At 30.3% G+C, this 13,055-nt stretch overlaps 4 protein-coding genes across 4 annotated transcripts in view; 3 read left to right on the top strand and 1 right to left on the bottom strand.

The window, feature by feature from the left end:
• Nucleotides 1–6,839, bottom strand: part of LOC113375344 (myb-like protein AA) — a 102,149-nt gene extending 95,310 nt beyond the window's left edge. Inside the window, exon 1 of the mRNA XM_026615281.1 lies at nt 6,709–6,839. The gene's annotated coding sequence lies outside the window, so the exon portion shown is untranslated. The remainder of the gene's footprint in view (nt 1–6,708) is intronic.
• A 150-nt stretch (nt 6,840–6,989) lies between these two features.
• On the top strand, nt 6,990–8,188 carry LOC113376516 (activator of basal transcription 1-like). Its single transcript, XM_026616463.1, has 2 exons — nt 6,990–7,377; nt 7,762–8,188. The coding sequence occupies exons 1-2, from the start codon at nt 7,134–7,136 to the stop codon at nt 8,121–8,123; spliced, it is 606 nt and encodes a 201-aa protein (XP_026472248.1). The 5' UTR covers nt 6,990–7,133; the 3' UTR covers nt 8,124–8,188.
• A 542-nt stretch (nt 8,189–8,730) lies between these two features.
• LOC113375346 (cilia- and flagella-associated protein 20-like) lies at nt 8,731–10,481 on the top strand. The gene is made up of 3 exons (XM_026615282.1): nt 8,731–8,814; nt 8,871–9,156; nt 10,141–10,481. Exons 1-3 carry the CDS (start codon nt 8,731–8,733, stop codon nt 10,479–10,481), a joined length of 711 nt encoding a protein of 236 aa, XP_026471067.1.
• Nucleotides 10,482–11,430: 949 nt separating this feature from the next.
• On the top strand, nt 11,431–13,053 carry LOC113375347 (cilia- and flagella-associated protein 20-like). Its single transcript, XM_026615283.1, has 4 exons — nt 11,431–11,514; nt 11,569–11,854; nt 12,310–12,693; nt 12,818–13,053. The coding sequence occupies exons 1-4, from the start codon at nt 11,431–11,433 to the stop codon at nt 13,051–13,053; spliced, it is 990 nt and encodes a 329-aa protein (XP_026471068.1).
• The last annotated feature ends 2 nt before the right edge of the window (nt 13,054–13,055 follow it).

A 13,055-nucleotide genomic window follows, 5' to 3' on the forward strand; every position in this document is an offset into this window, starting at 1 on the left:
TTTGTCTGTGGTAGTCGCTAAGGTTCGACGAGTTTTTCTGAGCTCGGCGATTTTTACAATGGAAGAATTGAAAAGTCAAAGAATTTGTATTAAATTTTGCGTAAAAAATGAAATAAAGTGTTGCAAAGTGCAAAAATTCACCAGATATGGCTCCGTGTGACTTTTTCCTATTCCCAAAGTTGAAGAGACCCATGAAAGGACGGCGGTTTTCCTCGATTGAAGAAAATCGCTGAGAGTGCTCAAGGACATATCAAAAAGTGAATATCAAGGGTGCTTCAAAAATTGGAAAAAACGCTGGCATAAGTGTATTATATCTGGGGGGGACTACTTTGAAGGGGACCACATTAATGTAGACGAATAAATAAATATTTTTTTGAAAAAACGAAAATTCCGGGTACTTTTTGAACAGACCTCGTAAGAGAATGGCTAAATATGATGCTCTCAATTATGAATATTGAAAAACAACAATATGAGAAAAAGATTTTTTTTATTGGTTTTATCCTTCCAAATTGTAGAACCTCATCAACGAAACCAACTTTCTTGCTTAACCAGACAAATATCGACTTAAACAGCGTAAAAAGCCACATACAAAGACCTGATGTAAGAGTTGGAAGCAAGCCACAAAAAAGGGCGTTATAGATTTTGTGACCAAAAAAATGGGGCACCTAAATACTCCTGCATTAAATGTGCAAAATATATGTGCTTGAAACATTGTACATTTTTATGTTCAGGTCGTCTTTATAATGTTAATCAAATATAGATATTCAGTAATACATATTTTTATTGATTATCAAAAAAAAAATCTTATTCGTTAAAAAAGTGTTTATTTCCATTGATTAAAAATATTCACGTAACAGAAGGTTAAATTAAAAAATTATAAAAATATATTTTAAAAAAGATTAAAATGCTGCTTAAACCAAGGATTCACAAAATTCGTTCATTAATCAGTTTCTTATTCTGTCAGTATAAATGAAATGGTTTTTGTATTATTAAAATCGGGCCCTCCGTTCTCACAAAAACTGAATTAGCACTTTTTGCTTTGTATCTTCGAAACCGCTGGGTCTGTTTTGGCCAGAAACTAATCGGCATGACTCGTTAATCATTCAAATCGGTTGATCCGTGTTCTCGAAATCGTCAACAAAAATTGTATGCGCACATACAAACACTCACACACATATACATCATTTTTTTCTAATGTTAGCCAATATATTCATAAGGTTTTGAAACTAAAGATATATAAAAATTTTCACTTTCGATTTTTGGCGATTTTTGTAACTTAACCTACAAGGAGTTAAACAAACTAGGTGTAAGTTATATTTCGTTTTAGATAGTTAACTAAAATTGACCAATATACTCGTCATGTAGAAGTGGGAGAATTTTGTGTATGGACGAGTATACCCGTCATGCGTGTAGATCTATGACATTTGGTTATTTACAAAATGTTTTGAAAAAAACATTCACAAATTTGAAGATACATAATTAGAATTTTTAAAACAATACTTTACCTCGATGTGCAACTGGTTCAGGTCGTAGTTTCCAACATGTGTGACGCGACTTTTCAGGAAGGCACAAGGCTATTCCAAGGGGGTTTTCAAAACACTATTTTCAAAAATTTCTGGCGTTTCGTCAGAAATATTTATCAGCAGATTTGGAATAACTATTAATTTAATTTTTTCTTGTAAAATTGCCTTTTTAACCGAATTTACTTCTTAATTACTTTTTGTTAGGGTTTATACGTTTGCCAGGGCAAAGGATTAGTTGGTTCTTTTTACCCCACCCACGTGTAAGCTTTTATAGAGGTTATAAAAAAAAACTGTCGAATCTAACTTAATATTAACAATAACTTATTCATCATTAAATAACGTATTCTTAAACATTATAAACTACAAGCATCGTAAACCAAACAACATTGCTCAAAACTAAAAAACTAACAACGAAAGAAAATACTTTTGTTATGGATTTTCAAAATATAATATATTGCCGCTAATCTTCCGATTAACTAAAAACTCTCGCGGACCTTTAAGCCTGTCTTTACCCTATAATTTTACATATTATTGTATATTAATTTGTAGCCCGATATAAATAAATTAATAATATCATATTAGTATTTTTAAAATCAGATTATAAAAAAAATAAGATTGGGGGTACATTGTTTAAAGAAACGGGGAGGCTCGGTACTAAAAGGTTGGAAACCACAGGGTTAAGGACAAAATAAAAAATCCGGACTCGTGTAAATAATCGATTTGATCAACAAGAATTGGATTACACAACTTTTAAAATAATGACGATAAATGTTTGAAGTTTCGACACGGCCCATTATTCTAAACCTAAAAAAAATTATAATTAAATCACTTAGAACTCGTACTAAAAACGAGAAAACTACCCGGTTCGTTAAACACCAATTAGCACGATCTCCAACCGATGTCTTTCGAATGGTTTTTAAATTTTCGAAATTGAATCAGGTCTTTTTGTAAAAACTGGGATAAAAGAATTGCATTTTCTGCAAGTTCGTACGAAACGGTACGGCCAATCGTCTGGCAAAACAAATCTACGCGAGTCCTTATCGAGTTTCATCGAATGGCTTATAAACTTTTGAAATCAGTGCAGTCTTTTATTAAAAAATGTCAACAAAAATCCAATGTCGGTTCACATACAAACACACTTCCACACACATAATTACATACATTTTTTACGTAAAAATGAGCAAGTCGGATTTTCTGGAATAAACAAACTTTTCTTTCGGAAAGTCAATTGAATTTCCTTTTGATTGAAGCTGAACAAATTGTTAAAAATCCGAATCCGTCACCATCCAACAAATTAATTTGGCATGCAATAACATAATGAACCCTTTCTATATTTCAAAACAAGATAAATGAGCACGGTAAATGAGGAAACCGCAGTCAAACGGTTGGTTAGTTGAACGGCTTCGTTTGTTAATTACTAAATAGTTCCAGCTGTTTCCTTATAGTTAATGATTGCTTTCAACTCAACACAAAACAAACTTCATAATATGAGTAACTTTAACGCTAAATTCGTTTTCTATGTATCATTATTCGCTTTAAAACATTTATTATATAGACATATTCAGATATTTTACCATTTTATAATTATATAATACTTTCGATCTGTTAAAATATCCTAGAAAATTGAGTTTGCACGATACAAATATGTGGACCGAAATCTTTTGAATTATTTAAGGGGCACAACTAGTGTGAAATTTTCAAAAAATCAAATTTTCAATTTTTCCATATTTCGATAGGTTATTTAAAAATAACATACCAAAATTTTAAATCGATATCTTAAATAGTTTTTGAGTTACAGTCATTTAAAGAGTGTATTTATAGTATATAGCAGACATCGGCAACCTACGGCACGCGTGCCAGGCTTGGCACACGACGGCGTTCTGCATGGCACTCTACAAAATAATCAGGGCAATAGCAAATATATCGAGACGAAGTGATTTTTAAATAAGAAAAAATGTTGAAATATAATTGTAGTAATTTCACACCCATTGTAGTATTTTACAAACATTGTAATAATTTTACACCCATTGTAGTATTGTTTACAAACATTGTAGTAATTTTACACCCATTGTAGTATTTTTACAAACATTGTAGTAATTTTACACCCATTGTAGTATTGTTTACAAACATTGTAGTAATTATATACACCTATTGTAGTATTTGTACACCCATTGTAGTATTTTTACACCCATTGTAGTATTTTTACACCCATTGTAGTATTTTTACACCCATTGTAGTATTTTTACACCCATTGTAGTATTTTTACACCCATTGCAGTAATTTGTTTACAAACATTGTAGTAATTTCACACCCATTGTAATATTTTTACATACATTGTAGTAATTTTACACCCATTGTAGTATTGTTCACAAACATTGTAGTAATTTTACACCCATTGTAGTATTTTTACAAACATTGTAGTAATTTTACACCCATTGTTATTGTTTACAAACATTGTAGTAATTTTACACCCATTGTAGTATTTTTACAAACATTGTAGTATTTTTACACCCATTGTAGTATTGTTTACAAACATGGTAGTAATTTCAAACCCATTGTAATATTTTTACATACATTGTAGTAATTTTACACCCATTGTAGTATTGATCACAAACATTGTATTAATTTTACACCCATTGTAGTATTTTTACAAACATTGTAGTAATTTTACACCCATTGTAGTATTTTTGCAAACATTGTAGTAATTTTACACCCATTGTAGTATTTTTACAAACATTGTAGTAATTTTACACCCATTGTAGTATTTTTACAAACATTGTAGTAATTTTACACCAATTGGACTTATGTATATCAAATTATCAGATATTTTATAGAGATTTTAATACTGTGTACATATTTTGTGTAATTTTTTTTTGGGTTCAGTACCAAGATTTTAAATTTCAGTATGGGAAGTTCCAGCAATTTGAATTAAGGCACGATGCCATGCACCCCACTAGGTTAATAAAAATGTTTAAAAGATAAATTTGGTTATAATTCTTCTCCCCCAGAACCTGGTTATAGAGTGGCTCGGCACACCACAGTTAAAAGCTTGCCGACCCCTGGTATATAGCATAACGATCATTTTATCTTTAAACGCGTTTTTCTCGAAACAGCATTTTCCGAATTTGCTGCAGCGATTACTAAAAATCAAATGATCCGATCACTATGAATTTTTTTTTACATGTTCTATATATAGTTCTCCGTAAAATGAACTATCGATTTTTTGATCGGATCAAAAATCGAATTTTGGCAGTCCAAAAACGATCAAAATTTTGGGTAAAATTCGACTTTTTTTAAAAAACGCCGTCATTTCGTCAGTTTTTTTTTTTCTTGTTCGTAGTTTTTTACAGACAATATTATCTAATTTAACGAGAATTATTTTTTTCTAAATTTCATCCAGGTAGAAGGCCGGAATGACTGCAGCAGTGAAAGCCAATTTTTTGTTCCGTCGTTGGAGATCGACGATAACTTTAAATTTTTTTTTTCTTCAAAAATTTTACTATGTATTCTTAAAACATCTATAAAGATATTCCAAAAATTTTGAAATGATTGATAGCGTAGTTTTTTTAATATAAATTCCCAAAAATCACCATTTTTTTAGGCGGTTACACTATAGTTGTGCCCCTTAATTTTAAATTAATAATTAACACTTTAGAAAAATCATATACACACATATATATATATATATATATATATATATATACTAGCAAACCCGACGAACTCCGTTTCGCCACCAGATGGTTTCGTGGAAAAGATGAAGAAATTTTTTGTTTGTTTTATATTTGAAAAGGAAAAATTTGATTTTATTATACAACAGTAATGAATTTATTTCGATTACAAAAATTAAGTGTTTTTGAGTTGAATTTCTCTAAGTTCTCTTGGTAAACCACATTTTTTGTTTTTTGGTCTGACGTTAACACAAAGCAGATGGTTTTCCAACTCGTGAACAGGCAACGTATAACTGCCCATGTGAAAAACAATGATTTTCTAAATAATCTATTTGAAATTTATTTATCCCGCAAACACTAAGCGATTGGCCTTGCGAACTGTAAATTGCAATCGTTTGAAGTCAAACGGAAGACCAGTCAGAATCATTGGTATGTCACCAAATCGCCAGCAATTTTTGATTGAATTGTGAAATTCAGTGCGTGTACATCATTATTCTTTGCGGCAAGAATCACTCGTTGACTTAACCAAGCATAATTCTGATAATTCTCACTAATGTCATCACTCGAATTTTTAATTACGGTGCGTGAAGTTCCAGCAGCTTGCATTAAGGCATGATGCCATGCACAACTAATTTCCTTAGCTATTAACCTTGCGGAGCCCGAGACCTTTCCAACGAATGCAAAATTGTCGAAATCGGTTCGTGCGTTCTGGAGTTAATTCGTCAGGAAGGAAAACTCGACTTATTTTTATATATATAGAAGATATATATATATATATATATATATATATATATACGAGTATATATATATATATATATTAAATGTTAAATATGAACAATACAACACTCAGATTTTTAACACACACTTTATTTGGTAATTACAGATGTTTCGAAACCATGGTATGCCTCATCTTCAGTGTAATTTCAAAACAGTTACTTATATGCTACGCATTCTTTAATATTATATTTAAATTACATTTAATTTTTGAAAATACAAAAAACACCAGAAAACACAACTCTGCAAGTGATAGTTGGTGTTTTTTGTATTTTCAAAAATTAAATGTAATTCTAGAAAACTAGAAAAAAATACTTATTATTTTTGACTGTATAGTGCTAGATGTGTTATTAAAGATAACTGAAAAATGGTTAGAATTTGATTAAAGCTTTTAGTTTTACTTCAACGCCCATAATCAAACTGCACGGGATAATTTTTAACTTCCCGTAGGGTAAGTTATAGTAATCGCAAAAAAATCGAAAATAAAAATTTTTAAATATCCTTACGTTTCTGAATATTTTGGCATACCTTGGAAAAAATGGATGTATGTGTGTGTGTGTGCGGATACAAATTTTACAAGATGAAGAACTGATTGAATTGAATTTTTGGGAAGGCAGGTCTAGCGGTTTCGGATTTTTTACTAGCCTTCATTCAATCTAAAATAATTGTAATATATTAAAACTAAGTAAGTATTTGATTTGTAACATTTTAAGCAAATAAATTGACTACTATAAAACACTTACAGCTTGGTATCCCTAGGCAGTATTAGAATACGATGTGCTTACTATATTAACCTCTTTTCTCAGTCCATAACACTTAACACAAGTCAAAAATATCACGTTAAAATTCTAACCACATATAAACAATAACGACATAACCTATAATTGAAGTGTGCTCGTATCGTATCAAGCATGACTTTTGAGTATGCTGGCGACATCTTACACATTTCTGTTCAACCAATTAGCACGGTGTTTATAACTTAATATCGTACGGCGGTTTATGTCTTTGATACATGCGTGGACAAAGTGAGGTTAGATTACCAATGATTGTTCGTTCCACCGACGATTGAAGATTGAATTGATTATTATGTTTTGTAAACATCGCATATTTCCCATTGATTAATCACAATTGCTTATACGTAGCGATAATAATTTATAAACAAAAGATAATGACGAATATGGAATGTGAAGATAATAACGAAGTGGATCAAGTTAATGTTTCTGCAAATGATCAAGACAACTTAGACGAAGCACAATCTGAACGTATTACACCTAAAGTAAATAGCAAAAAATATAAACGTGGCATTATATATTTATCAACTATCCCACAATATATGAACGTGACCAAAGTTCGGGAAATATTCAGCCAGTATGGTGAACTAGGCAGGGTTTACCTTCAGCCAGCTACAGATGGTAAAGCATGAACTAAATACTTTTCTGTACTTTTGCATTGTTATTTTGATGATTTGTCTCCTAAATCTATGTTCCCTGCTTTCGGAATTAAACTCAGTATCAAACATATAACAATTATGAAAGCGAATATTGATGTAAATATCGAGTCTTCACAGGACTCTAATAACACCGTTTTGTCTGCTAGAGAAAGATTTGAAACTTTAAGGTTTTTGTTGAGGATATAATATTTATACAATTGCATTTTGTTTATAATTATAATTTCAATTTATAATTAATTGCGGTGTAAAGTAGAACATTTCAGAGCAAAGCTTAGACGTTACGGCCTATGTGCTGTGAATATAAAAATAACAATTTCAAATTAAATGTACATTTAATAATTTTTAGAAAATTCTACAAAAAAGGGCAAGCACATTGCAAAGCATTTTACTGAAGGTTGGGTTGAATTTCAAAGAAAAAAGATAGCCAAACAAGTTGCAGCAAATTTAAATAATACAAGAATAGGAACTCGAAAAAAATCTAAATTTTATGATATGATATGGAATATAAAGTATTTACCACGATTTAAATGGGTTCACTTGAGTGAAAGATTAGCATATGAGCGAGCTGCACAGAAACAAAGGCTTAGAGCTGAAATATCCCAAGCAAGGAAAGAAGCGACTTACTTCCAGAATAATTTAGATAAAAGTGAAAAACTAAAAAAGAAAGCTATTAAAAATAAGCCATCAACTACACAACATGATGCATAGAATAGCTTTAATTTATCATTCAAATAAATTTTTGTAATAAAAGGTAAAATTAAATAAATTATAAATCATCCAAAATATATTGTTTGACTAGATTAAATAGACAGTACATTTTTTATATACTTGAAATTGTATCACAAACTATATAGATATTTCTAGTCATTTTATCAATTGATATATTTTTATATATTGTTCGAAACTGCCTTTTATCCATATATAACAGACCAAAATACTTTTTTTTTTCGTGTATTGCCATTACAGAGGATGTTAAATCCTTCATTAGCTTAATTTCTTAATACTTTAAAACTACGAATGATTTATTGATAATGACTGCCAAAATACATATTATTTTATTACTTTTTGTAGTTTTTTCCATATCTCATCTTCTACTTTGTTTATGGTACATAAAAGGAAAATTAAAATTGTGCAACCAACTTAATGAGAGATTATGCATTATTCCATACATCTTAAATTTTACATAGGTTTTAAAGCTGGAAAATAAAATATCAAGTACTCTGTGTGCTACACAAGCTTGAAAACAAATGCTGTCATATGATATTTATATAACAAAATATATTGAGAGTATTTTATAAGAATAAAAACATAAAAAATGTTTAGAAATAAACATCAGAGTGGTTTTCTATCTATTTTGTTCAGCACTGGAGGAAAGCCACTTGCTATTTGGGATAAAAAGGTATGTAACAATTGAATTGATTTAATTTAGTTTTCAATTAATTATTTTATCAAAAGGTACAAAATGGGCACATTAAGAGGATGCCAGATGAAGAAATCCAATCGATGGTTCTCGAAATTATGGGAACAAATTATGCTACAACATATATCTCAACTCCTGTAGATCCATATAGAACCTTAGGGATCAGATTACCATTTTTGGTAATGATTGTGAAAAATATGAAGAAGTATTTTTCTTTTGATTTAACTATTTTAGATGATAAAGACATGCATAGAAGATTTCGATTTTCTAATTCTGAAACAAGGATACGAGTTGGACTTGTCTACACTTGTATACCAATGGGTAAGTGATATTTATATTAATTTTATTTAAAAATCAGTTCATTTAAAATTTTCAGTTTTAATTTTTGTAAAAAATAAACATATATATATATATATATATATATATATATATATATATAGACATACCAATGCAAAGACATTTTATGTGGTCAAAACAGTTATTACAAAACATTTGATATTTCCAATTGTTAACATAGAGTAAAAAGCCTTTCTAAGGAGGAGAACCTCAGGTTTGATATTCTGCAATTTTTATGAAACTTCACATCTTGATAGAGTTGATAGTCAAACCAAACACCTTAAAATATTATAGGCCTATGCAAAGTGGTTAAATCATGAAAATTACTGAAAGGTTTGAAATAGTAGTTTAAAAAAACACACGTACAATGTTCCACATATATCGGTAGTTCAATCAGTTTAAGTGCTTGCTTCTACGCTTTGTGCTTGGATCCATACATGATGTTAAAACTGATCGAGTTCAAATCTTGTCAGCGTATAATATATTTTTTATATTTTTTAATTAATTTATAATTTTAATTTATTTTTATGATTGAATAGTTAAATATTTCAAAAATATTTATAATTTATTAACTCAATGCATATATTTTACGAATAAAAATTGATATGACTGAGCTATCACGGCAAATTAATATTGAACACAGTACTCGAATGTATTGCGCGCGGTTTATTTTTCAAAGCTTAAATTAATCTTTATAACTAAACCACTTCTCATAGGCCTATAATATTTTAAGGTGTTTGGTTTGACTATCAACTCTATCACCATGCAAAATTTCAGCAAAACCCCAGAAGAGTAAACCAGAGGTTCTCTTGTAAGTCAATAAGGCATGTGCATTGCCATATTATAAAAAAAATGTAAAAACTTTTAATTTCCATTTTAATGTTTCCCCAAAATGACTTCATAGTATTCCCAGTATTTTATATATCACTAATTATGAAAGGATGACGAATTGGATTTTTTTACATGTAGAGCTTTCTGATGGTTGGAATCAACTTCAGTTTAGTTTGCCCGATTTGACCAGACGTGCTTATGGATCGAATTATGTGGAAACAGCTCGCATGCAGATTCATGCCAACATACGCATAACAAGGGTTTATTTCTGCGACCGACTTTATTCAGAGGATGAAAAACCTCAAGAATTGAAGCTATATCTCCCTGCACAAGAAACAAATGAGTCAGCTGCAGAGGAACCAGTAATACCAAGTCAAGCTGCACCTTCACCTGTCTCGCTACCTGTAGCTGATATGGTTGGAATTCCTGTTGATAATCAACCAAAACAATCTGAAAGGAGTTCTCATACATCACAATAGGAAGTTGTCTAGTGCTGAGAGCAGGGTATTTAGGAGGTATTTATTATTTTCATTTAAATAGTGCTATTTGAGGACAAACTTATCAAATATACAATGATATGTCATGCTATATTTTTTAATTTAAATGATGAAGGAAAAGAATTATAATTTAATAAATTCAAGGTGGGGAAGTGCACACACCTACGCCTAAAGAGAGGCTATTGAAGCATTCACTTCTATTGAAGTAAAACATATGCAGAGCAAACTAATGAAGCGAAACATGTCGAACTTCTGCTGCTCCAGAACTAAGAGTGATAATTACTTATAATATGTTGTTTACTTAACAGCATAATGATTTACATGTAATGGAAGTAAAATTAAATAAATTATAAATAATTCAAAATGCATTGTTTGACTATATTAATCTGGCAGTATATTTTTTATGTACTCGAAATTATATCACAAACTATAGATATTCAGTCATTTTATCAATTGATATATTTTTAAATTTGAATTGTTCTAACTGCTTTTTATCTGTTATATAAGTTATATTTGTTATTTCATAATATAACAGAACAAAATACAATTTTTATCAATCAGGATATTATGTATAGACATTACAAAGAATGTTAAATCCCTAATTAATTAATGCTGCGAATGGTTTATTGGATATGACTACCAGAATACATACTTTTATTATTTTTTGTAGTTTTGTGTTCCATCTTCTACTTTTTTCATGTTACATAGAATTAAGGTAAATTAAAATTCTATAACCAACTTAATGAAAACGTCTAGATTATTCATCAATCCATAAATCTTTATGTGAACATGTGTGCTTTAAATTTAAATAGGTTTTTAAATTGCAAAAGAAAATATCAAGTGTTCTGAGTGCCATACAAGCTTGAAAACAAATGCAGTCATATAATACTTAGTTATCAATATATATAGAGAATTATATAAATCAAAAAATATGTTTAGAAACACATATCAGAGTGGTTTTCTGTCTATTTTGTTCAGCATTGGAGGAAAGCCACTTGCCATTTGGGATAAAAAGGTATAACACCTAAATTAATTTAACTTAGTTTTCAATTAATTATTTTATTAAAAGGTACAAAATGGGCACATCAAGAGAGTGACTGATGAAGAAGTTCACTCCTTGGTACTCGAAATTATGGGAACAAATGTGGCTACAACTTATATCACAACTCCTGTAGATCCACGTGGAAGCTTAGGAATCAGATTACCTTTCTTAGTAATGATTGTGAAAAATATGAAAAAATATTTTTCGTTTGAAATAACTATTTTGGATGACAAAGATATGCACAGAAGATTTCGAGTTTCTAATTTCCAATCAACAACACGAGTTGGGCTTTTCTGCACATGCATGCCTATTGGTAAGTGATATTTATGTTATTAATGTCATTTAAAATAAACGACAGTTTTTTGTAATAATTTTTAATATTCTTACTAATATTTAATGAAAAAAAAAAACAGTTTATTTTTGTAATAAATAAAACACTTTTATTGTATTAATTAAAATATTTACAGAAACGTACATAAATAATATATAAATTCAAATTTCATATTTCGAAATGTTATCCCTTTCCACTCAGATGCCGGATGCAAAATACATATAAATCTCGCAATTTGCGAGTGAAAAGGGTTAAAATAGAGCAAAAAGCGTATCTAACAATAAAGTCGTTTCTAAGCCAATAAAACATGTGCCTCCCTTTTTATAAAAAATGCAAATTAATTGCCATTCTAATCTTTCCCGAAAAGTTCATAGTATTTCTAGCGTTTTACATATCACTGATTCTGAGTGAATAATAAGTGGATTTTTTATATTCAGGGCTTTCTGGTGGTTGGAATCAAATTCAATTTAATTTAGCCGATTTCACCAGACGAGCTTATGGGTCAAATTATTTAGAAACATCTCGCATGCAGATTCATGCCAACATACGCATAAGAAGGGTTTATTTCTGTGACCGACTTTATTCAGAGGATGAAAAACCTCAAGAATTCAAGCTATATCTCCCTGTACAAGGAACAAAAAAGTCAGCTGCAGCAGAACCAGTAATGCCAAGTCCTGCTGCACCTTCACCTGTCCCACCAGCTGAAGCTGATATGGTTGGAATTCCTGATGATAATCGACCAAAACAATCTAAAAGGAGTTCTCTTACATCACAAGAAAAAAGGCCTTCTCTGACTAGTGCTGAAGGCAGGGCATCTGGAGGTATTTATAATTTGCATATAAATAGTACTATTCGAGAACAAACTTATCAAATTTACAAAGAAATCTTATGCTATATTTATGGATTTGAATAATGAAGCAAAAAACTTAAGTTAATAAATTCAAGGTGGAGAGGTGCCCGCACCTACGCCTGAAGAGAGGCCATCGAAACATTCTATTGAAGTAAAACCTATACAAGAAGAACAAATGAATGAAGCCAAACATGCCGAACAACCACCTGCTCCAGAATCTCCAACAGAAGCTGATGTTCCCGAAGAAATAATGGAAGAAGGAGATGAGAATAAAGGAGTAGAAGCTGCACCAGCTGAAAACGCAGTTGAGGATCAAGCCTATTATTATTAATG

This window comes from Ctenocephalides felis, unplaced genomic scaffold, assembly GCF_003426905.1.
Source record: "Ctenocephalides felis isolate EL2017-DRISC unplaced genomic scaffold, ASM342690v1 CF-g0.4_SCAFFOLD_01886, whole genome shotgun sequence".
NCBI lineage: Eukaryota > Metazoa > Arthropoda > Insecta > Siphonaptera > Pulicidae > Ctenocephalides > Ctenocephalides felis.